The sequence below is a fragment of the Mycteria americana genome, chromosome 2 (genome assembly GCF_035582795.1).
Source record: "Mycteria americana isolate JAX WOST 10 ecotype Jacksonville Zoo and Gardens chromosome 2, USCA_MyAme_1.0, whole genome shotgun sequence".
NCBI lineage: Eukaryota > Metazoa > Chordata > Aves > Ciconiiformes > Ciconiidae > Mycteria > Mycteria americana.
Genome location: NC_134366.1, coordinates 117,794,213 through 117,821,506, shown reverse-complemented (window position 1 = coordinate 117,821,506; position 27,294 = coordinate 117,794,213). Strand labels below are relative to the sequence as shown.

Genomic DNA, 27,294 nt, shown 5'->3' with positions numbered 1-27,294 from the left:
TAGCTTCTGTATGAACCTTCTGATCTTCCCAAACTGCTACTGCTGAAGGAAAAAGCTGTATCAAAAAAAAACCCAACAACAAACAAACTAAACCTCAATAGCAGATGATTTTTTTAAAAAAGGTTTCTCTTCAAAAGCTGATTTTCCCCACTCTTCCCAACACTTCAATATGCATTAGGACCACTCAATTGAAGCCAAAAGGGACAGTATGCCCCATTCAAACAAAACTGGTTTAGTGTTAGCAGCATCCAACATAAACTTTGTGACTTCGCACAACATTCTTCTACAAAATAAACTCGAGCCACTTGCCAGCAATAAACTATATATTGATGTGGTATTAACAGAAACTTGGAGGCTTCAGCTGGGAGACAAACTATCAACCGACCGCTAATTGGTTTTTATGACGTGACTCATAGTTTAGTAATTTCCCAGAATTTAATCATAGGGCACCCAGAAAGATCAATTAAAGAACAGGCTCAGAATTTGTTAGAGCCCTGTGTGAGACAGGGGAAGGCAATGACCTCAGCAGCTTTGCCACAGAATTTTATGAATGAACAAAGAAAGGATTTAAAAGGTAAGTTAAACTAATCTTGAGTTTCCTTGCAGACCCTTTCATTGTTTTTCCAAAGGAGTGAGTTTTTAAAATTAAGTAAAAATTGAAGGATTGTGTGTTGTAGCTACTGTTTATATTACAACTTCATTTACACGTGAATGTTATGTGTGTGACTTGAATTGCTCCATTATTTTTGGCTATATCTTCTTTTATATCTCTCTCAATAAAAAGGGGAAAAAAAATCAGAGTAGGAGTAAATTCCTTTGGATTTTTGTACAAGCATCACATCATATTATCAGAATGAATAGTACAGAATTCCCTTTCAAAAAAAATATTATTAAAATGGTCCTAACAACTTTTAGTACAAAGAAAGATAAAGTGTTATTTTGGCAATAAAATCCCATGATTTCCCTTGTCTCTATTAATTTTAAGCTTTTTCCCCCCCCAACTTAACAGAATGAAATCTGGAAGTGTTATCCCCCTTCCTGCTTTCCACTGTGGATTTTTTTCAAAAACTGAATGAAAATCACAATAAAGTGTTGAAAATTTTTTTCTCAGTCCTGAAAAGGTTTTACACAAACTTACTTAATCTGATCAGTTTTACTCATTAATGTTGTTCTTCTGTGCAAATGTATAGTCTATAATCCAGACAAGTACTGTACAGCTGTGATGAAAATCTCATTCCCTGCCTTTCTGGTTTTTGTTCTGCAAAAAGCTCTTATTCACTGAGAGCTCTAAGAAGAGGAGATTTAACTTATTTTCCTGGCCAAGTTAAGTGAAACAAGATTATACTGAAATGGTCTGAAAAGTGAGAATTTCTGAAGATCTACTAAGCCCTGTTATGATTATTTCAAATATTATTTAAATAAGAAAACCACTAAATGTATCACTTTGGTTTTCCTCACAATAACAATCAGCACCAAACTGAGTCATGCATGTTACATGCTAAAACAAGGGAAAAAAAGAATAAAAGAAGCAGCTTTGTGGGCGTACATGCTCTCTAAAAAAGCACAGGAACTTTCAAGTTGGTGTTTTGCACCTAAATGAAAATGCTTCTTAATTTCTTCAAACCAAAATTTATCTATTGAATAGGCACATATTCAGACTTACTGTCTTTGTACTGACTTTTATAATGATGATGAACACTTCATGAGGAAAGGTAGAAAGCTAGGGTATGGGAAAGTGGATTGGGAAGAGACTACGTATCTACGTAGCTGCTGCTACTATTTCACATGATTCACAAGCCCATTACATGACACTGTCACATAACTGAACACGAGCAAACCTTCAGCATCTTGAAATTCTTGTACTTCCATGGACGAGTGCAGTGACTACTTGGATGCTAGGAAGGCACTGGGTACCGAAGCAGCTCCATTTTTGCAAGAATAATCAAATATTTAGGGAGAGGGATTTGGAGAAAAGGAGGGATAGCAAAAAGGCGCTGTTAGCCAAGCGCACTTAGGATACAGGAGAACCAGATTCAGGTCTCTGCTCTGAATTAGAACAGGATATTAACAAATCTGCTTGCCCGGGGCGGGGGATGCATTTTAAAGTTCCCTGCTTCATCTGGAGGCAGAACAGAAACATTTGAGTAATGAGAAACTGCACACCTAGCTCTGCATCTGCACCAACAGCTTCATTTTCAAGAGTTCATAGCTCCCTCTAAATCATATTAAGACCAGAGTTTAAATGTTAATTACGGAGCATGCGCATATTAATTTTTTTATTCCTTCTCTCCTGAAGTAATGGGAATGCTTTTAAATGCCTTTTGTTTGGTTTCTTATGGGCTTACTTGGTTTCTTAATATATTACAGAGCACTTCCTGCGCTGCTTACAGAAGCAAATTTCCCACTGCTAGTGGGAGTTTTCCCTAAGTAAGGTCAGCAGATTTGGTCCCAAGGGAGTGAACTGATCTTTGGGCTTAGCTACCCTGAAGATCTAGCAGAAAGCAAAACAGATATCATTCTTGTTTAAAATTTGCTACTATATGGTATCCTTCTCATCCAACACAAACAACTAGGAAACGTTTTGCTGCAATAATCCTTTCAATTAAGGCTCCCATTACAGTGAAACAGCTGCTCACTACAATACATCTTTGTCATGGAACTATTTATTTCCCAGAAAACATTTCTTTAGTTGTTAAGACAGAGGCAATAAACCAGATCCACGGAAGTAGCAGAAATCAAAGCTAAGAGCAAAATCTGACCAGCTAAACATCCTTCCACTGAAAAAGGGGTGCTTTCTATGAGGGCAAAATTTATTCTTCTGAGTTGACAAAAAAGTCCACTCAATTTAAAGCATGTCTGGTGTCTCACTCTCAACATAATGTCAATGAGCTACAACTGAAATAGCAGCATAAGCCCTCACACATACATCATTAGAAAGAAAAAAGAAAACACTCCAAAAACTTCTGTCCTCCTGCTGATCAGTGGTGTTCGTGTGGGCCCTTAAAAGCCTTTTGGAATACACACATGATAAATATTTGATGGACAACCTCTTGCTTAATGACAGAGTCAGGTGCTGCTCTTGGCATGGAAAGACAAATGAATCAGCATCTTGTTACTGCCTCCCGTTCCACACATACATGCTCACACCCCCGGCCCTGAGCGGCCCAACGAATGCTATTTAGCTATTTTACTAACAAGTCCAACTCACATTAACTGTCACTGGAATATAAACAGTAGTGGCAAAAACTATTATCATGAATAATTTAATCCAAGCTTTGTGAGTGCTTGAAAATGAGCAGTTTTCTTGCTGTAAACTCAGTCCCTGTGATTTCAACTCCAGGCAGCTTGCCTACGTTGCAGACAATGGAAATAGCAGGAGGAGGGGACATTCCTTTTCCACCTACATGTTCCCAACGATTTGAAAACCTTCTTGCCAACTGCGCCTCTGATAGTGACCTGCAGTTAGTACTGCAGAAACCAAAGAAATTAAGAGGAGCACCTTCAGGTCAGAAGCTGGACAGATGATAAGGTGCCTTAGAGGAGCGAGACAATAATAACCAAGACCAGCTCTGTATTCCTGTTTTCAGGCATGAGGTCCAAATCCAGCACTCACTCCTTGCCCATAATGGCCAGACAGGTCCTCAGGCTGAGTGGGGTACCAGACCTATACAACCTACACAGATATTTGTCTAGATACAGTTGAAGATGCCAGGGCATGTATCACTGAAGTACTAAATGATTTCTCAGAACAATCAGAAGTACAACCGGTAAACAGTCAAGAATTTGCTACCTAGTTCTCCGTTTACTCTCAAAAGCTTTGTAAAAAAGCAGCTCATAAATAGTATCTATGTGTCGTGCCCTCCTGGCTTTTGGTTCATCCACTTAGCACCAAGGGATAATTCGAGGGTAGTTCGGTACTCATGAAAGGAACAGAGCAGTGGGAGCACAAATCGCTGCACTACGTGACCAAGAAACAAACATGTTAAAACACACAACTAACAAGGAGAAAGGAAGGCAGACAACTTCAAGAGAAGAAAAGAAAAAGACAAGACATATTGGGTTTGCGTGGCAAGGTTTTGGGGTGGCTTCTGTGAGAAGCTGCTAGAAGCTTCCCCTGTGTCCAACAGAGCCAATGCCAGCTGGCTCCAAGATGGACCCACCACTGGCCAAGGCCGAGCCCATCAGTGATGGTGGTAGCGCCTCTGGGATAACGTATTTAAGAAGGGGAAAAAAAGCTGCTGTGCAACAGCAGCAGGAGAGAGGAGTGAGAATATGTGAGAAACAACTCTGCAGACACCAAGGTCAGTGAGCAAGGAGGGGTGGAGGTGCTCCAGGCGCCGGAGCAGAGATTCCCCTGCAGCCCACGGTGAAGACCATGGTGAGGCAGGCTGTGCCCTGCAGCCCATGGAGGTTAATGGTGGAGCAGATATCCACCTGCAGCCTGTGCAGGACCCCACACCAGAGCAGGTGGATGCCCAAAGGAGGCTGTGACCCTGTGGGAAGCCCATGCTGGAGCAGGCTCCTGGCAGCACCTGTGGACCCGTGGAGAGAGGAGCCCACGCTGGAGCAGGTTTGCTGGCAGGACTTGTGACCCTGTGGGGGACCCACTCTGGAGCAGTCTGTTCCTGAAGGACTGCACCCTGTGGAAGGGACCCACTCTGGAGCAGTTCGTGAAGAACTGCAGCCCATGGGAAGGACTCATGTTGGAAAAGTTTGTGGAGGACTGTCTCCCATGGGAGGGACCCCACGCTGGAGCAGGGGAAGAGTGTGAGGAGTCCTCCCCTGAGGAGGAAGGAGCGGCAGAGACAACGAGTGATGAACTGACCGCAACCCCCATTCCCCGTCCCCCTGCGCTGCTGTGGGGGAGGAGGTAGAGAATTCAGGAGTGAAGTTGAGCCCAGGAAGAAGGGAGGGGTGGGGGAAGGTGTTTTAAGATTTGGTTTTATTTTCTCATTATCCTACTCTGATTTGATTGGCAATAAATTAAACTAATTTCCCCGAGTCAAATCTGTTTTGCCCATGACGGTAATTGGTGAGTGATCTCTCCGTGTCCTTATCTCGACCCACGAGCCTTTCATTGCGTTCTCTCTCCTGTCCAGCTGAGGAGGGGAGTGACAGAGCGGCTTTGGTGGGCACCTGGCGTCCGGCCAGGGTCACCCACCACACAAGGCCACAATACTCTTACAGTGGAGATTGTCTTTGAGGATCACTATGACATGAAAGTACAGTCTTGATCTACAAAGAAGTAACACCACTCTAGATCTCTTCCTGAGGCTTTCAAAATTCCTGGGGATTCAGAGCCTGGATTCAAATCCATTATAGACACAGGATCATCCACAAGAAGTCAGGCTCAGCTCTGAAGCCTGATAAAAGAAGTTTTGACATCTACCAGTTACTGTGCTCTAGAGCCAGGATTATTTTCTGTCATAATACTCTCCTGGCAAAAGATGTACACACCCTTCCATGTGTGAGGAAGAAATACAGAATGAAAAAAAAAAAAATCCATGCTCAGCACTCAATTTGAGGGGCACAGTAGGTCCCCTTCTTGCTGATCAAAACCTATTTGAAATAAAATGAGGTAGGATGAGAAGGGAAAACACAGATGAAAAATAAATTATGTATGAATTTTAAAGAAATTATGTTTACTTTCTGCCCTTGTCTCGCTCTAACTCATGGCAGAAATTTCTCCTCAGGCCTTAGTAGTGTTAGTTGGGCAGACAGCTAGCTTATAGCAAACTCTCTTAATTTACCATATTTTTTCTAGATTGGATTCCCATTTCTGCTCTTTCACCTTCCAAATATAACAATAATAAAAGTTTTATTTTGCACATACTTCCTTGAAAGGAAGAAAATTGACTAATTTTCAATGACTAACAAAGAAGAACACAAAAGGCTAGAAAAGTAACCTTCACAAGACGTATGAAGTAAAATTGATATTATTTAGGTGTTTCATGTTGTTTAATGAATTGGGAAAAAAAAAAAGAATGTTTTCAGAGTTATTGCCAAGAACAAAAATTTCTGAGAGGTATTACCTGTGCCTCTGAATTACTTCTCCATCAAATAAATTTGCATTAACCTATACCTTGGGGTGAAAAGGAAGCTTTGTTTTGGCTCTAGGTCTTTATTGACTGCTAGAGTTAAATTAAACAAAGTTAATTAAAAACTGACATATTCAGTCTGAAGCTGACTATCACCAGGGCAGGGGATAGGCTTGGGATTAACTTGAAACATCAAAATAAATAAAGAAATCACTTCCAGATCAACCTAAACTGATTTTTTTTTTCCTGAAACAAAAGGTATTCAATATCTAAGGAGAAACATTGCTTTAAAATAAATTAAATAATACAAAACTAATGCAGCTATAAATGTGCTCAGTTTTACAATGAAAACAGTTTGCTGAATTTAAATTCATGATAGTGTCAACTCCCTTTAAAATTACTTGTTTTCCATTTAATTTAGTATTTCCACCACCATCCCCAAAAAATCACACCAGTCTAATTGCAAGCACCTTATTTCAAAGCCCCCAAAGAATTCTTGCCCTCTGTACCAAGAGCCCTCTGTACCTTCTTTTCATTTAAATCTTTCCAAAGACCCACGGTCATTGATAACCACACAAAAAAGCCCACATCAATTATTTAGTTGCAAGTTAAAATACATTTCTAGTTATCTTCTCCTCCTGGTTTCTGCATTCGTTTCCCCAACTCTGTTGGCTTTGCTTTGCAAGGCTCAATCAACATGCTGCTGAGTTTCTGCCATACCCGTCCAAAAACATTGCCAGCACTCATATAAAAAATGATAATGAAAATGGGTGACACATCATCTAATCAACCGCTTAATGGGTGTCCCTGCTTACAATTTCTTCTGTGGAAGCCAAAAAGTAAAACAGCCCAGGAACTGGCATCTACGCTCTCAGAGCGGAGTATCCCGTTTGGGAACAGCATTACAAGGCAGTGAGAAAGGCACAGGTATTATTTATCATACGCAACAACATAAGACAGAGACAAGATTTCTGTACCCAACGCTGTCAGTGCAATGCTTCTTGTGAGTACACTTTCACTTAGTTGGAGAGATTTTTAATTCATTTCTCAAGAAAATGTTTTGATAATAAATAGTGAGAAAGCACACAGTATCATTAACAGAAATGTTTTCTGGCTTGTAAGATGCAAGAGGGTTTCTGAGGTTGGTTAATGTAAAGGTATCGCTTAATTTTCATTCACCCATTGCTAAAACTTCCATGCATAAGTACTTCAGGATTTGGACCACTGATTATAAATAACACGCTCCATTGTTCGCTCCCAAGAGAATACTTATAATGTTGGAAGTGGAGAAACCTAGCCGAGATGCAGTATTTTGAGCCACAGGATGTTTATGTAGCAGCCTGGCATGTCTCCATAGGAAAACACATGCCCAGTCCAGTAGAAATCCCATTTTTAATTGCTGAAAAGCATTTTCTGAGTTATAAATAAATCTTCATACTAATGCTTTGGGCTTGTACAAAGAAACTCAGTAGTTCCAAAGACATTTTAAAGAGTGTCCAACCCCCTTTAATTCAGCATCTCTATTATTGCCTGGAGTACTTTCTGTTGAGCACTTAAGGATAACAGGTAATAAGTAATTTTCAAAAAAAGGAAAAAATCATGTTTGTGGTTACACAGGTAAAACGTGGATGAAACCCTTCTCAAAAGCATATAAACATATAGTAAATCTAAAGAGAAGAAGGTCAAAACTCAAGTTGTACCACCCAAAACCATGAAGATTTTTCATTGAAATATGTTCTATGTTTTAAACATGTTTTAAAACATATCCCTTCCCAGTGTAGCCAATTCATGGCTTTTAATTTATAACAAGATTAGAACATGACTAGGTCTATGGCTTGTCAATGCCCATTCTGGCAGACATGACAGAAAACTGTTTTGAAGAACAGAACTGCAGCGCACAACTTGTCAATATTATTGCAAAATCCAGTAAACAGGTACAGCTTTTACCGTTTGCAGGGGTGAATAGGATTTCAATCATACACCTCAGATGCACAAAATGGGTACCTCTATTTTGGCTGCACTTTCAGATGCTGAAACCAGGTGGGTTGTTATCCCCTATTTGGAGCAGTCCAACTACAATACCCCAAAAATAATATACTAATAAAGGTGATGTAATTGTTACGAGATCGAACTAAAAACAGTCATGAACTCCAACTGTTTGAACTAAAAACGTCTCCTTAGACTGAAGCAGTAACAGACTTGTAAGCCTTAAGATGCACATTTGAATTTCTGTTCAAAGCAGGCAACAGAAACCATGCGAGCAAGTCTTTTCAAAATCAGAGTCTATATTCCCAACCTACAAACTCATGTTTATGCATATAATTTAAGAAAACCAGAATGCTTGAAAGCATCCAAATTAGCTACAATATTTGTGTTTTCCATCAAATCTATTAATAATGCTACTGTGAAAATTATTAGAACTGGCTTAAAAGGAAAAGACCAAAAGGTTTAAGGATCTTTTTCAAATTTTTGATACAAAGAAAGGCATGTAAGGTTGCAAACATCACTATTGCATAGTGGCAGACATGAAAGACTACTCCAATGTATCTATTAGCAAATACATTAGGAGGTTATATTCTTCAAATGTTACATGCTTTGTGGATGGTCCTGTATTACAGTTTTAAGTATGACACTTGGCATCAGTAGGATATGGTTTTAACACGAGTAATGAGGGAGAGGAGTTTTGTTAAACCTTTTTTTAAATGTATAGCTCGAAATCAGTGGGTTTTGGTTTTGTCTGGGGTTTTTTTTAAGTTCTTTTCAAGTGATTTCTGCATATATAGTTTGGGCAGCAGTTAATTTGCAAGCAATGTTCAGAATATCTTGAAAAGCTAAGAATGAAGCTGTTTCAGAGCAGAACATCCACTAATATAGGAAGTACTTTTTTTTTTTTTTTTACTACAAACCACTCAACCATGAAGATTTCAGTGCAAGAATTTACAATTAGGAGGTTAGCAATCTGTTTTCTGTTTCATGAGTATCACATGACAATATTCACTTAAGCTCCTTATTTTGTTCAGAAGTCTTAATACCATGCATTGTAGATCAGGTATAAAATTAAGCATCTAATTTAAGATTTTTGGACTCACTGGAGGCTCACATGGCCAACTCAGAGCACCATCATGAGGACCCTATTTCTGTTCACTGAATGTATGACCCAAATCATAACTTGAACATTTAAATTAGATGTCTAAAGTCAGACATCTAAAGTTAGACAGCGTGAAACTCCAGCAAACTAGTGCAGCTGAGCATAAAAAGACTGCTAATAATACAGATGCATTATAGAACTGATGCATACACATAGGGCCATTGTTCACATAGGGAAATCAAAATAACATTTATATTAAAATTGTTGCCATATTCATTTGGATCAATACTCCCCTGAAACCTCTTCAGTTATATTTGGTCATCCAAATTTGTCACTGCAACCCTTCTGCATCTTGCTATTCTGCGCAGATTATTCCAAATCACTAGCCCTTTCACATCTGCAAAACAAACTCCACTGTTCCATTTCTTTATTTTGAGTATTGCTGAAACCTTGGTAACGTTCAATTAACAATTATTATGATTTGGATATTGTTCATCCATTTATCAATCTATGCACTTTTAAAACATCATTTTTACTGATCTGACTGCTATGCCAAATTAGTTTTTTCAATACAGAAGAGATTAAGTTTTGTCATGGTGAGCAGTACCTTAATTCAGAAGCAATCCCATTCTTTTTGCCATTAACATAAGCAGAGTCAGCAAAATCCAGTCCATACGTGAAGTTAACTGATTTCCGCCCACCCCCTCCCTTTTTTTATTTACATTGTGACTGGCTACAGGGTCATCTTAATCACAAATTATGAAATGAAATAAAGGAAAGTTAACAAAACTAACTAAATTCAACCTCACCTCTCTTACAGGAAGAAAACCCACATAAACCAGTTATTTAGTACTGCCAAATGAGCTATTGGTCCATGTCATGCTTTGTTATTTCTATCACAACAGCATGTACAAGCCTTTGTTAAGGACAAGGATATCACCACAGTAGATTTCAGACACAAAGAAAAAAGATCCCTAATATAATAATCTCACAATCAAAGAAGTTAGAAACTAGGCTATTGCACAGTTTACTGCCTATTTGTCATGTCCAGAGGACTAGGTAACCAATCAGTTGCTGATTTTAGAGATAATTCATATAGAAAATCACTGCTGAAATCACATGGCTTTACAATACCTGCAAAGAGGTGTCTGCCACAAAAGCAGTTCCCATCAGCAACCTTTGAAAAATTGGGCTAGGCAAGTTTTAAATTACTCCTGTAGACAAGAAATGTTATTTACAATGAAACCTTTTTTCGTAGTTGTTTCATGCAGAGTAGTACATTTTGCTGTTTAATCAGCTTTGTAATCACTGATTTCAAGGATTATAAATAATAGACAGAGCTGAACAAGAGAGATAACCAAATACATTTTCAGCTGCACATAAATTCTCATGAATGTATTTTCCCTTATTCAGGCAGCTTCATGGACAATTAAGTAGTATGTCTGCAAACAACACATTCAGCTAAATTTTAAATAACTCAGCGTTTCAGCTCTAACTGAAGGAGATGTCTCCTGTACTTTAGAAGAGGTTGGTATTTTCACCTGGCAGGTAGTATCTTAAAACAAAAATACTGCACATATGCAGAGACAGGACACTGTGCCTTATCTCCATGATTAAGGATTAATATTACTTTATCTTAGTAATTACATTTTTAAAGAAGATTAAAATATTTAAGGGGAAAAAAAAAGAAAAAACTTCACTCATTAAGCCTTAAACACCATCTAAACTATTTCAGCGAGTATGGTATTTTTTTCCCCAGTGTTGCTAACCTTTTATGTTTCTGTCAAATTAAAATTAATCTAGACTGACATTGTCCATTCCAGACTAATTTCTAATTCTGTAGCTTGGAAACACCCTAAACTTGGTGGGGAGAAGTTGTGTAAGTTCAATACCTGGAAAGTGCAAGGTGATAAACTGGGAAAATAGATGGAAGTGCAAGACGGAGGAATGTTGGTCAGAGATTGTGACTGGGGAGTTGAGTGAGCCAGGAAGAGACAAGGAAAGAAAAGCTTAGTGGAAGGACACCAGAAAGCTCAAAAGAATAAAAAGACTTAATCAAAGGAAGCAAAGGCTTCAGGAAAAAATGACAACTTGAACAAAACAGAAATAGAAGACTTAAAAATATTATTTAAGTGACAGAAATTAAAGGAAAAAAAAGACAAGACAAAATATATAGCCACGTAGTGGGTTTTGTTGTTTGGGGTTTTTTTAATAAAGTTTGTTTTATTTAACTTTTGACTCTGATTTACTGGTGGTTTGGCTGGTTTTAGCTAAAATAGTTATAGATTTCCCCTTTCTTTTCCATCATCTGCCCATAAAAAAAATCCCTCAAAACTTTCTAGAAAGATACACCTACACATATATGTGCACAATTTAAAAAGGTGACAGGGATAGTGGGCCAAAACAGTTACACTCAGAAATATTGAATTTATATAAGAAATTAATTCTCATGAACATACCATAATATGAAATTCAGGAGAAGTGTATTGCAGTATGACACACAATATAGGGAAACTATTCAAAGTCCTAAGAAAGCATTTTCCTCTGAAGAAAGATTGCTGCCATCAGTGATGCAAACTAGATTATTTAGTGTCTATCAAATCACACAGGAATTAGTTTTAACCAAATAGACTTTTTTAGACTCTAAAAGGAGAGAATTAGGATGCCTCTCCACTGTCGCTCTTGGCATCTAGAAAACGGCTCTGTTTATCCTGTCAATCATTTCTTCTGGCACAGAAGGGGCAGCAAAACACACAAAACCAACAGAGTAATTGCATATTATCTGGGAAGCTGCACCCAAATTCTCCAACGAGTGCCCTCCTCTCAACCGCCACCTTCAGTACTTTTAAGAGAAACTTAAACTCAGAGCTGGGCATTTACTGATGTTCCGTTCTCACACCGCCCTGGCAGCTTTCCCCTGTAAAAATGACTGACAGCCTTACCTAGAGTGGGATTTCCTACCTTTTATGCTTACTTTATTTATTTTTCAGCTGGCTCCACTGGATACTTACACAGTCAACATAAACTAAGCCCACCCAATTGGTATGGGCCCCTGCCAAGAGACAATGTGTTAGTTTCTTAGATTGACTGGTAGAAACTGGGTGAAAAATGGTGTGGGGAAGTAAAGAGCATGGAGAGACAGGATATAAATGTAGGAATTAAGGCATGAAATGCAAATGACAATCAGACGTTTTCCAGTTCGGTACAGTAATACTTCTTGAAGATGGCTTCTTCACCAAGGGGTGAGAGATTTGAACTCTATTGCTAACAGACCAGATCTCAAAAGCATCCTAATACTCACCTGAGTCCTTGCCTTGCTTCATAGCTCTGTCAAGATACTTCAATTGCAATTCACAAAGACTCCAAATTTGGTATAATTCAAATCTATCCCACTCTAAGCAATTTTTGGAAATCTGACTTTGATCTATTTATAACTCATATCCCATTTATGAATAACATTTAGCAATAATACTACCCTTGTGCAATCCTTTGCACTTCTTTTCCTTTAGCTTAGGTGTCAAGACTGTGTAGGACCATGGGTATCTCTGTCAATTGATACTACTATAATCACACCAAATAATTATAAAGTAAAACCAAAAAAGGATGCAAAATGGATTAATTCAATGCAGATTCTCTTTTAAATTAAATCTAGCCTGTGAAATGAACTGTGGCAGGATATAATTTTGGTAAGTCCTTCAAAGATTTTAAAAAAGGATCGGCATCTATCCTAGCTAAAATAAAAGCAAAACAGGGAGTCATCATAATTAGGATAGGTCAGGATATGCTTTCCATAGCACAAATGTAACTCTGCCTTGCTTCTCCCTGCTGGAACCTGGAGGAGAAAGTTCTCTTCCTTATACAGCTTCCCCTATACACAGACTGGGTGAAAATCTGCATCAACAGAAACCATATGCACGAGCAGATGAAACCAGAGGGTTTTCTTTAGTTTTGTCTCCTTCCCCCCTCAAACTAATGGTTAATGGAAAACATTAGTAAAATCTGGTACAGCAAAAGTTGTACTTCCACTTGTAAAAACTGATTGGTACTGTCACTACATGCCATGCAGTAATGAATAGTTCATCAGACAATTCTGAAACTCCCGCTTCCTCTCTTCATCTTCTCAGTAAAGAGAAAAAAGGATGATAGCTTGAGGGGGTCACTCTAAACCAGAATGTGAGACTCTCCAAGAACTCTTCTCAGAAAATTCAAGAAAAGTTTCATACATGTCTTTTCTCAGGGGAAGTGGACCAATGGCCATAACTATAGGCAGGACACAGAAATGGATGTTTAGAAGTGGACCCGTCTACAAACCATTTGAAAATATGTCATTCTTCAGCTAACACACTGAAAACTACATGTTTGGTGTCAACCTGTTGCTCAGTCAAATCACAGTGAGCTCTTCAAGTAAGAAGGAGCATCAGTTTCTGTTGACCAGTGTTTAGAAGACAGACATGGGATTGAAGAAGAACCTGGAATATCTGTAAGATCTTCTAAGGAAACAGGAAACACATGTGAATTAAGGGGTAAATCCAAACTGCTAAGAAACTACCCTGGCAGAACAATGTCAAGGTGAAGGTTGCCCAGGAAACCACAAAAAGTGCCAAAATCTTTGGGTAAGAACTTCCTAGAGGCCTTGTAAACTCAGATGCCACTGTACTCAGAGTCTAGATTTACCAATTCTTTTGTTTAGGAAACTATGTTGATTAAAATGGTTTGAATTTCCATCAGCCACGACAATGGATTTGTGAGTAGAAGAATTATGCCAAAGTCAGTATCAGATAAGGCAGTATAACTTCAGGACCTCTCTAAATGCCTCCTTTTTGTTAGTGGTGCCATGGAACCAGCTTACTTTCTAAAGGATACTTTTCACATTATTTCCATCAGAAAAGATGAGAGATGAGTCCGTTTGACTTTAGCATTGCATGATACTATTTTTTGTACTGGCCTGAAGGAGAATCAGGTAAGCAGGAACAAGAATGATTGAAGGAGCATTAGTGCTTTTAAATGCAGTCATCGGCACTCTCATCCAACAGGCTAGTAGGTGACAAAGCACACCAGTAGATAATAATCTGTGACTGCATCCTCACTGCAAATTCCACCAACAGATCACAAACCCTTAAGTTTTGATATTGTTATACAGCCATTGCTGTTGACTCCCAAGAAGCCACTCCTTTACACAGACAAGGGGCCTCTTACATACAGCAAGAATGTAATACTTCTGAAATGGTTTCTGTCTTTATAGGTCTGCATAATTGTTTTCATATTTTAAATTGTACAAGTTCGATTGGTATGTGATACATAAATGCTTGAATGTCTGATGTAGATAGTTATTTGTCATCTCTACCAGTAAGCCTTTTTATTTATTTTTACTAAGGCAGTTGTATAAAGTCATGATGACAGTGATGTTTAAATAAGTGCCTAAAATACAGTTGGATGAAAAAATCTGAGACCACATTTAGTTCTCAAAAGTAACTACAAATCCAGTAGTGCCCCAGACCCGGGGCACAAGTCTATGATAGCATGGCTTGGGGGGGTGGGTTCTGAAAGCTCATTTTTCACCCAGACCATGTCAGTATTCCAGATGAAATAATGCCATAAAAAAGGATCTCGCAGTACCCCTATCAGACACCCCTGCTGCACCTTGGGGCAAGAATGGTATTATGGTTGGAAGTCCTTCAGCAGCAAAGCCAGCATATAGTGAAATTATAGCATCAGGGAATTTACAGTATGTACTACAAGTTAGCTCACTTAATGAGGGGAAAATGCTCAGGACTTCACCTTCTACTACACAAAGGATTTGCACATACTGCGTCCACCACTCATTCTGAAGAATGAAGCAACGAACATCTTACCTTGCATCGTTGTTTTTGTGGGTTCTGAAAACAGAGGAATGAGCAGGAGGTAGATGAGGTAGACAAAGGAGAGCCCATTGTAACGGAAAGCACAGGCTGTGATGAGAGAAAAGAAAAAGAACATATTGTTTAATCAGCCTGGGATAATCAAATTCAATAGCACAAAGCATTTCCCATTTGAGTTTACTATTTACCTTACCAACTTTTCACCACTTATTTAAACCATTTCTACACAAGTATTCAAGTTTATGCTTAAAATAAATAATAAAATTAAATACAGTTCTGAAGTATTTTCACAGTAATATATATTTTAAGTTTAGCACAAAAGATGCATCCAAGCTACAAAGACTTTGTCCAGAATGATGGCCAAGTTAGTTGTTATCTAAACTTTTTACTTTCCTCACAGATAAACTCATTAAACCATTCCCCACAAAAATATAAAGGGATGCATAAATCAATATTTATGGGCTCTCTTTAAGAAGCTACATACAAGTTCATTACATTACAGTTAAGGATTATCAGTAAATAATGAAGAAAAATGATGAAGTATATTCAGATTCCAAATTACAGCATGGCTAAAATCACCAGTTATCCTTAAAATAGCGGTGTCTTTAAATCATTACAGGGGTCTTTGAATTTTACTATCACCCATTTGTTTGCTCTTACAAAGTTCTTCCAGCGAAAAGTTGTGAACTACAAATGAAAAAGGGCTTCACAGCAACTTGCAACTGCTGTTATACAAGTTTTTCCAAAGAATGGAACTGCTCCGCTAACTTTGTCTAATATTTCCTTTTCTATTTTAAAAATCTAGTTTAAATGTATTTTCCTGAAAGTATCCAAGTCAGCAGGCCATTACAGCAAGCAGCAATATTGCTACAACCAAGGCGCATCTTTTCAAAGAATGTCATTCATATTCTGTGCTGAAAGAGGAGTATATGGACTTCCATACAGAAAGGATAAAAACAACAAAAAATGACAAAGTAATCTGTAATTCCACTGTGCAGCAGATGTTGAAATATTATGAGACCTACCACACTGAAGAGTTCCCATGAGATAAGCCAACTGCAGAGGAGTCAGGAGATGAATTAACCTCTACATTTATTTACTCACGGAACATAACTAGTATCAATTATGTCTTCTCAACTATATACAGAACGACTTGGTTTTGGAGGACAGATACAGCTTTAGTCCTGCCAGAAACATGTATTCCAAAAGAAAACAAGTTTCTCAAGTCACCACTTCATGAAATTTCATGGAGACTATACTAGAAATGAGTTAACAACTTAAGCATTAATTGGTCCTCATCCTCATCACATCTGTCCATTTTAGTTATAAATACAAAACTGAGAAGTCTTCCTAATAACAAACAAATCCATACAACAGCTACAGTTTTTGTTTTCCAAACTAACCAATGTTTTGAACAACCAACTTGATTTCCTTAGTAGCCCTGATAGACTCTGGATTTATGCTCCACGTCTGCAGCTTAGCCAAGAAATGTGCGAACTTTATGGGTAAGTCTGGCAAGAAGGAAGGACAAGAAGCATCTACACTCTACTTCTAAACTGACACGATTCTGCCACCAGCCTTCAAAAAAAAAAAAAAAAATCTGTCAAGGACTATGAAATCCATCGAAGCTTGATAGAGGGTTTTTCAGAGTGAAATCCAGAAAGCTTAAGAGCAGCTTCTCATTCGCCTGTAAGAATTTAAACTTGCTCCTGTCACTTACTTCTTCAGCTCCCTTTATAGCCACAGCCTTTAAAGGCCACCCAAAGACTTACAGCTACACTTGTAACTAAGAAAAACTGCAAGATAAAGTAAATAGGACCTATCCCACTGGTAATTCTGTAAGCAATTTTCAGAGCTTTAAAGTGAATGTACTTGAGAAGAGGGAGTCAGCCCTGCTACTATGCGCCTACTCTCAGGGTGCTCTGCAGAGGACCGCAGGATGTGCTATGGCCATTAGTGGCCTTCTTGGAATGAATGGCAAAGAGGACACTCCTGAGATCAGGACAAATCCATAAGTCAACCTTTTTGCAAGTTTAATTTGGGGTGGAAAAAAGTTCTTTGGCATTCTTAGAAAAAGGTATGATAGTGGTTCAAGGCTGATGTAAAGCCTGAAGGCTTTTCCACCAGTATTCAAGGGCAAGGATCAATGTTCTCAGTCATTCTGATAGCAGAATAATAGTATTAGCGGATAATACTACCACCCAGTTACTACAGGGATTGTGTCAATCAGCTTTTAATCATGTTAAACAGCTTACTTGATTTCAGTGCAATATTATACACATTTTCTTCTTTCTTCAGAATTGAGCTTGCTACACTTCTTGTAGAGCACCTAGCACTCAGTTTGCTCAGTACAAAGATAGAAAACAGCAACTGTGTACTTTAGATACCCTCCTTTATTAGCCGTATGTCGACGAATGCCTTGCTAACGTCCTTGCTAAGTCCACGTCAAATATTTAGAACCTCTATTTACATCAAAGCATCCTCCAGCAAACTAGTAACCTTGGCTAGACATTGCCTGGAAAACTGACATTTATTTAAGCAGTTGCAAGAGCACCAGCAATACATTTCTCAGAATTAATAAATTAAAAACCCCAAAACCTAGCTGCAACATTTTTAAGTTCAGTCCATTCACTATTTCCATATCGTGTTTCTTTATCTCCATTAGTCTAGCACATTTTGCTGAAGAGATTAGTGCCTTACCAAGCTAATGTGCCAGAGCAAAAAGCCATGAGCTTTTATCTTTTTAGCAAGATAAAAGATTAGAAAACAGCAGCTGCACTGTATTTACATATTTACACTGCAATGCAACATTATTTGTCAAATACATGTATTCCTAAGTTCAGATACTCAAAACTATCTAGAACAAGTTGCTGGGCATAAAATCAGCTTCAGTTTGTCACTAATACAACAAAGGATGATCCAAAAAAGCAAACGAACCCATCCTCTGCACTCCCTCTGGCATTCACAAAGGTCTCCTTTTGCAAAGGGAGCTGTACGCAGATGTCCATCACAGTGGAAAATCCCATTTGAGGTCAATGGAATTCCATCAACAGAAAAAGCACCTACACAAAGAATTTCTTGGCAAACCAGGTCATATAGAAATTTCTGGATATCTGGGTTGCATTGGTCAATTTGCACTATCGGTTCTGTATCAAAATTAATGTAATTTTAGCATTTTAGGCTTGTTACCTCTTCTCGAAATTGTCTAATCGATTAGCAAAATTAATTTCAGAGGAATTATTCTTGAACTATATTTACCACAAAATTTACTGCTTTCTATTTCTAGACCTGAGGAGACTGTGTTCTCAAAAGCTTTTTTTTCTGCAACTACATAAACTGGACTATTAACAGAGATTAATTCTCCATACAAACCTTCCCTTATATATTTTTTTCATATAAAGTGTCCTGCAGAAATATAAATATATTTTGAAGACATTTGGCAAAAAAATATTTCCTAAGCTGAAAGTGTTAATTTTATTAGTATCCAGGAAACCCTTCAGTTTCTTAGTTTCAGAAATATGCATTTGCCTAAAAAGAACACTGAACAAAAAGCTTAAATAGGTAAGTATACCATACATGCAAAGTCCATATACACTTTCTTCTCTTCAGTGTTTTTTTAAACCACATTTCTCACCATGTTTTCTAACAGCCTCTAGTAACAAAACTCCAGAAATGTGATTTTCATCTCTGAAGTTCTGCTACTGTTCAGAGTCCAATTATAGCAGTAATACACAATTGTGAAAAGACATAAAAACCAGAGCTATTGATATACAGCACATTAGTATATTAGAAGCAAACTTAGCTTTTTTATAATCAGCTGAAGTACTTTAGGGCACCTTCCCTTGGGTGGCAACAAAAGAGCACTTTATAACATATAAGACTGACTTCTCCATTCATAAGTGATTATTTGAAATATTTCTGTTTTAATGCATAGCGTGCTAAAAAAATACTACCTTTAAAGACAGGATCAGAATGCCACCTAAGACAAAGTTATGATAATTTCACAGATATTTATGACATAGCAGTCAGAAAGAAATATATAGTGAAAAAAGTAACATGCAGAGGTATAAAATTTTCACAAAAGACTGACATGCAAGCTATTTGTAGCAAAAAATGATAGCTGTAGAATATTTCATCTTCCTGGCATCCAGTCATTTGTTCAAACAAATGAAAAATTACAGTCCCAGATAACTGACGTTCTTCTCTTTCACCATGTCTGTAAATGTACTCATAATTCACTAATCCTGCTGCATGTAATACATATCTTAAAAAAAAAAATATGCACAAAGAAAAAAAATATCCTTAGCCTGCTCTGCTGACATATTCTGGGACTAATACAGAACAGAAATCAGCTCTGAACACTTAAATCTTGCAATGAAGAACACATTTTAAAATATTTTTACAAAATTTGTTAGGAAGTGAGTGTAATGATTACCTCATACAGGTAAGACTACTGAGGATTAATGAGGTAAGAGGATTAATTTTATTATAATAGAAAATCTTTCCCATTATGCTACAATCACTAGAGCAAATAGTTGTGTACAAAGTCTTAAAAAAAGTACCCAAAGCTGAGTAGTGTTATTAACACAATGATCCATAATTTCTATTAGATAAAAGTATCAGAATATGTTGGGTTTAAGAACAACTCCTTAGACAGCCTTACACAAGAACTGAGTTCTTCTCTTCTCTTCTTGACATTAAGAATTGACATTACACCTGGGAACTTATAGATTGCTAATATTTTAAGGACTGTTTGTATATTTCTTGGCATAGTCAATAAAAACAGTCAATATTTCAGCACTAAAAGAGGACATTCATTATTGTATGTTGCTTTTTTCTAAATTAAAAAAAAATTGAAACATGCATTTCACTGAGATTTCACAAAGTCATTGTCTAAAATTCTGTGAAAAGGACATACTCTTAAGTGAGATACCTTTCAAAACTGTGTTTCCTTTTCCTTTATTAGACAATACACTTCTAAATGCCCCAGACTGCTGTATATACCTGGTCTGTAGATATGCATTAAAATAAAAAGGGACTCCCAAACAGCCCACAATTTATGGCTTGTTAAGGAAACACAGATGATGTTTGCTCAAACTATTTTAGTTTGAACCATATCTTTAATGCAGAATTTTTAAAAAATAATTTTTCAAGTTTTTATTACAAGAAAGAATTAAATTTTTCAACTTTACTAAGATATGTACAGTATGCACCATATAAAATTAAAAAGGAATCCTAAAAAAAACAGAAAATCATAAATCACATGACATCATGTAACCTTGTCCTTCTAGATTTTATTTTTCATTATTATATGATAGCCAAAGAAGAATACTTTTGAACTTGAAGAAATCTACTACTGCATCTTAGACTCACCACTGAGTTTCTACATGCAGATAGTGGGTTTTTCCAACATTAGAATTCTAACAGCTGCTACATGTTATTATTTCACATTTCTACCAACAGTTTTTTCCTTTTTTCTACTTGAAGAGGACAATTTGTATAGAATTTGTATTTTACCTGTTAAATAAGAAATATTGGAGGGCAAAGTGGGTGGCAACAGAAGAATTTGCACTGAGCTTGACCTTGGAAAGGAGAGGAAAAAAATAGCCTCATAAAAGATGTGTTTAGTTTTATTCTATAAAAATTTGAAAAGGTATTTAATTCAGAAGTGGAAACTACCTGTTCAAAAAAATCAGCCTTTAAGAGTGCAGGCATAGTACCACAGGGCTACTGACTTCTCATTTGTAAGCTAGAGTTGTGTCAAAAGCCACAACAACAGAAAATACAAAGGACAGGTGAAGACAGAATTAGCCGTCCACTCACTATTTCTGAATTCATTTTACTAAAAAGGCACTGTCATTAATGTTAACAGAATAATGTATTGCTTGCTATACCCTTTTCTGTTCAAGAACTACGTAAAAACAGTTTTTTCCGCATATTTCTACTGTAGGTTTGAGAATATTATACATTGTTCTTAGTGTTATCCTCTCCAGACTAATATGTGTGCATTAACATGAGAAGAAATTGATTCAGCCAACTACAATGAAGTCATGTGTCTCCTACCTTCAGCAGGATATTGCATAGTGTTTGCATCCTGTTTTAACAACTTTACAGCTGCAAGATTATTAAGAAAGCTATGCAAGGATATTCTTCAAGATTGCTACCTTTAGACTAAAATTTGGTTTAACATTCATGCTTATTTTTCCAGTGACAAAAAAAACCATCCAGTGACAATATTCACTGGAAAAGTGCTGCTGAAAAAATGTCTAACCCTGAGCAGGCAAAGGTTGTTGGCTGAAAGAGCTGATGCTGTTCACACATTCTTATACCCAGCTGATCTGAAATAAATCTCTGAAAGCTAGGGACCAAAAAATGAAAGGGAAAGGGAATCAGTACCCGATTGATCTGTGAAACTGCTTGGTCTCCAGGAGGCCAAGTGTCCAGATCTTAAAGCTAAGAGAACTCAGCACCAGATTCCTGTCTCTAATGCTGTAATTTTTCATGGTTATCCCATGGTTACTATCAAATTTTCTACCAGTTCCATCCTCAGAATTCTGAAAACACTCAATTAACACCTAATTCAGATGACTAAAACAGGCTACAGAAGCCAGCCTTTGCTACTAGGTATAACATGTGAACAAGACACTGGTATACACCCAAGATGAAAAGCCTCTGGTACAAAAGACCAGTCTAAGAAGTTAAACAACTGCTAAAGCAAATACATCTCTTCCTCCAAGACCATCCATGAATGTGTGCCATGAATGGCCAACTCTTCCAGGAGGATATACAGTTAAGATTCCTCTTATCAGTAAGGCACTGTCCTAATGACATGATATTAGGCCTTTCCACTTGTGCTGCCCTCCAGTAAGACATTTATCAACCAGTTCCCACATTCTTTAGAATATTCAACATTGGGGGATTTTTTTTTTATTCTTTTTTTTTTTTACCCCAAGTCATCTTACCGGACACCAAACACTGCCCAACCAAGGCAAGTATAAGTCCTGCATTAGACCATATGGACTCACCCTTCAGGAGACCAGATTTGCGCTAGAAAGTCAGCCAATAAGAACAGAAGTACGTGAGAAAGTATCAGTGGTGTTTCTAAAAGCATTAGTACTAAATTCAGTTACCCTCCCATACAGGCAAAGGCACTACAGAATCAGTGACAGAGCAGGAGGTAACCCACCCACAGCAATAAAGGGAATGTCCTCCCCAAAAAATACACTTCACCTCTAACTTTAAAATATTGCCTTGTAGTGGAACTCCACCACACAAAAACTCCGGAAGACCTTTCTTTTCATTGTCCAGTGCAACCAGCTTAAGAGATGCAAAAACATAAGCCACTACAGTTTCTCCTTATGTATATACATTCCTATATGCCAAGGCAATCCACTTCACAGTTACAAATATAAACACAGCTTTCCTTGGTGACAAAGCAATGACAATTCAGAAGTCTTGAACAACATTTTAAACCGTGGTAAAGTGGACTATACGGACTTAGTACTAAGAGCTCAGTAAGGAATAAATGTAAATGTTAAAAGAGGTAAGGCGATTTAAAATTTACAGAATAAGAACTACTGTGAATAAAGGATTTTAAGGAAGAAGAGTTAAAAAAAATCAAAACAAAAAACCCCACCTCCCATTAGGCAGACAAGTATTTCCAACAATGTGATACGGAGAGTAGAGATCAACGCTGCTGAGAAAAGTCCAATTTAGTGCTATTTGTATCTGCATAAAAGTTTTAAGTTCAAAGCTTTTTAATTTCTACTTATACGCTCTCTTAATATCAACCAGCAAATATAAGAAGAAATGAAAACAGAATTTTCCTCCTTTTTCTAAGGGTTCATGTATGCAGCATTCTTTAACCAAAACACACAGACATGTGTTCACGCAAAATATCAGCAAAATGCCCTCCCGTATTTCCTTACAGTTCCTGGTGGCTTTGGCCCTGGGGGCAGGGGTGTGCTTGAGGAGGAAGCCCACCTCACCTCACATTGAAACTGGAAAACCCAAAAGGCTGTGCACTGCTTGCTCTGTTGGCTGATGAGCATTATTTACAAACTAACATAGTAAAAATTTAAGCTCATTCACTGTTGGCTAGATAAAACGATCCAGTATTAAATAGTCAAAGAACAGAATCTCTCCGAAAGATGATGGAGCAGTTACTCTCGTCTCCTCTACAACGTTATGAGCCAACAACCGTTCAGGTACAAGGGGGAGCAAATCTCACATCTCCTTTTCAGCTTAGAGACACAAGTGCAAATCTTACTAAGTCTCTGTGGATTTCCCACTTTTACCTGACATGGCCATGACTCACCAAATGCAGTAAAAATAATAAAACAAGTAGATTAAAAATTAAGTTTGTTGTGATAAGGAATGTGTGTTACCAGTTTCTGAAGAAGAAAGGAAAGTTATATTACTTCTATAAATTGCTAATTTTTGTATCTTCTAACACTTCTTCACATTTCAAATTTCTGTTTCAGAAACACAAAATTTGTTTCAGAAATTTTTCCTCCAAGATTCTTCACAATAACAAGGAAACAATTGCCACTCATTGCAAAATTAGAAATGCTGTAAACAACCTATTTTTATGAATAAAACTCTAAAAGTGACCAAACCCCTCCCTCTTCAAGACCTATACTTTCTAATAATGACAAGTATCTGATAGCTGAAGTTCGCTGGGCAGTATGCCTATCTGTGAACTTTATTTCTTCTTACTGAAATTCAGAAGAAGGGGTTAACTCCTGGCACAGTTTTGCTCTCACTCAATCCTGACTAATTCCACTTAAAATAATGCTCATGACGGATGAGATTGGAATGATACATTGCTGTGCAAGACAGTTAAGTGAAATGCATGTAATCTTATCATCCTTTTAGAGCAAATTAATGGTTATAGCCTACAGTGTGCAGTGCAGAACCGCACAGAACTGTGTTAGCTCAGGACAAGTTACCTCCTATATCAACCAACACTCCTTCCTTCCACATTAAACAGCTCTGCTGATAATGCTGTGCTAATGTACACCGCTCCCCCCTCCACCTCTGAGCCAACATTTCAACATCATGCTGCTTTGTGTAGCATCACATATCTAGTTTGTGCTACGCCCAGACAGAAAACTTTTTTCTTTTGGAAAAAAACATGAATGCGTTGATAAACAGATAAATACTATGCATTTGGTTCATGTTAGCACTTCTACAATGACATTTTTTCACCGGTCAACGCTCATCAGGAGAGATGATTGCTGGACAGTGAACACTTTCCAAAGGGTTTTGGGGTTTTTTTCTGCTTTGAGTTTTTCCCTCTTTCCTCTCTTTCTCAGAACAGCAGAATCAGTAAGCTTTCTCTCCACTAGAAACTATCTGGAACTGATTTTAACTTTGTGGCAAATACTGTCTGGGAATTGAGTGCAGAGAGAGGAGAAGACAAAACACCTTCTTCGCCTCTTTCTTTCAGCTCTTAGGTACAGGAGCTATGTCCCCATGTCTTTGAAATGAGGAAAATGAACAAAAGACCTCAGGTGTGAGCATACCACAATCATCACCTTACTCAGAATAATGTATTTGAAAGGAGCCTCTGCTCTCACAAGCAAATCCAATGTCAATATGCTTTATTGACATGACTAAGTATAAAAGCATTTCCAAAGTAAAAAACATGATGGACACCATCATCAGTAAGTTTTCCCGTTAGAAAGATCTATTTCACATTTTAACTTATTTCAAGCTCAGTGGCAGATTGAAACTAAAGTAAGGCTTTCTACTCTCTCTTACATTGCCTTAGGGTTTTGACATTTCTACATTGTGTTGGTAATCCCTTACTCAACTAATCAATTTGAGACAAGGTTGAGGGTTTTTTGGTTGGGGGATTTGATTTATGATGTTTTGATGCTTCTTTACATATATACCTTTCAGTTCCAGTCTCTTCTCTCACAGTGATTAAAATTCATTGCAGGGACACACTTTCCTTTTCCTCATCCACCTCATATCATTAACACATGCCAAAGTAAGCTCCACTCAGAAAACAATGGTCCTAACCTCTGCCCCCCCCCCCAATGCAGTTTGCAATGAGTCTCCCTTTTTTTACACAACAAAAATAGATGGCAAATCTGGGATCTGTGTTGTCCTCCGGCTTTACGACCAGGACAGCATGCCAGCCACCAAAATAGGGAGCAATCAACCTCCTGAGCTCATTTCACTGAAGTCACAGCACTTTGCACTACACATATATTCGTTCATTGGCCTGGGAAGAGGAAGAAGACATCGTCGTATTCCTCCGCCATGTCAGCTGCTTGTGGAAGGGAGACTGTCCGCGTTCTCATCCCTGCTCCAGAAACAGCTCAGGCATTTTATCCACTGCCTTTTATAACGTCAAAAATCACAAGCTTATCTTCTGTCTCAAAGCTTCCCATCTTCTCTCTAGGAAAGTAAGTGGGAGCTAAAGAAATCCTCATTCATTTTCATGGGATGAGAAAAGCGTGTTCCTTGCCCCCCGGACATCCGGAGAGAGCAGTCCGGTTGTGCTGTTACAGTTGCATAACCCTGTCAAGACTCAAACTAAAAATAACAGCAAACGCAGAACACAGATGACAACCAAACGTCACACAATGCTACTGCTAAACACAACATCAGCCAGGGACAGATGTGGAGACGCTTCTCTGACAGAAATCTCCACAAGCAGAAAGGGACCAAGACCTTCATTTACAGCCGCTAAGAAGCTATCAGACACCAGGAACAGCTACTCGGCCAAATTCTTCCAGCAATTAAAAGTGAAAATTTTGGCATGTGTTACCAATCCCTCAGAGCCATCCACACTCGTCGTCTTTTAAAACACATAAATTACCATAAATCAATTGACATAAGATGCAGAAAGAACCAAGTCCTTTTTTTTGCCAGCTGTTGCTTACACTGACACCAGTCCTAAAAAACCCTGAGTCAGATGAAGGACGCAGCAAAAAAACTAACCCAGACAAACACCTCCGAGGAGTATAAACATGACAAAACATCAGAGAGGTGTTAACACTAAGAAATATGAGCATCATTAGTGAAGTTACAAATACGAATGCAGTGTTTAAAACTCTGCCGTTATTTATTCCAGTAGAGGAAAGGATAGATAAACTTCCTTTCTTAGTCCATCATTGAAAAAAGGGCTCAGAGGGTTGCAACTGCAAGCTATAAATCTGGGTGATGAAGGAGCATTTCAGACAGTGCTACAAAGCCGCAGTGTTTACCAAAGGAAACAGAATTTTAAAAATAGTTATCTCCAGGATATCTGTCAATTGCGTAAAGCAGATGCAAGTCCCTCATTCTTGCAGTGTCACTATTACAAACTGATGTTTCTTGTACAAAATAATAAATCACTTTTTGTTTGAAGATGAACTGTGTACTTCTTTCTCTCCTTAAAAATATGCTAAGTAATTTTCTCTTATCGTGAAGAAGTTAAGTTTCGATCTACTATAGGAATCTACTCAGGAATGCCATGAATTGCCTTGCAAACTATTTCTTATAACTAGGAACCAGGAAAGGATCCTGGAGAACACAAAGAATTGCAGAACCCAGGGAGATGTTGGGAGACTTTATAACAGCAAATCTGGTTTGATCAGTAAGATTGATTATTCTGGAGAAGTAGTACTTAAACCCATCTGATTCTCAATGAAATTTCACACGGACATGACCGCAGTCTCTGCAAGACAGAGTCCTTCTTTGACAGATGCATTTTACTATGGGTTTCAAATGCAATGCCTACCTAGCATTGAGTGAAAAACATCTATCATCAGAAGTCCTACCATTGAAACAGGACCGTGGCCTGGTACAGTGTTCAAACAGAAAGATAGAGTGCATATAGTCATTTAAGAAAAGCAAAAACAACATCTTCATTGTGCATTTATTCTGAGTATAAACATTCCCCAGAAAGAAGGTACGTATGTTAACGCTGCATCTGTTTCTATGCACATCATTCAAGACACTTTCTCTGTCCCCAAAGTGTTGCAATCTATGGTACTCAGTTCAGGTTGCCAAATCTCTGGTACTTGTGGGAGGCCTTCTTCCACACATCAATTTTCTATTACATGGCATCTGTAGCAATGTCTTCTTCCCCTGGAATAGGATTTGCAGAAATTCCCCCAGACCTTTGATAAGCTCCCAGCCAATTTTTAAGAGCAAGACTGAAAATTCGAAATGATTTAATAAATCTTTCATGTTTATATAACAAACCATTGTGTCCTTGTCCAAGAATATTTGAATGTGGGAAGTTAAGAAGAAGTTTAACTTGAAGAAAACTTCCCACGCAGTTAGTAATTCTAATCTGTTTATATCTAGG

At 37.8% G+C, this 27,294-nt stretch overlaps 1 protein-coding gene across 1 annotated transcript in view; it reads right to left on the bottom strand.

Annotated features, from left to right (window-relative positions):
- The window catches only part of PIEZO2 (piezo type mechanosensitive ion channel component 2), a 321,451-nt gene that overhangs the window by 246,985 nt on the left and 47,172 nt on the right, over positions 1-27,294 (bottom strand). Inside the window, exon 2 of the mRNA XM_075494355.1 lies at positions 14,979-15,074. Within this exon, the coding sequence (XP_075350470.1) occupies positions 14,979-15,074 (96 nt within the window). The remainder of the gene's footprint in view (positions 1-14,978; positions 15,075-27,294) is intronic.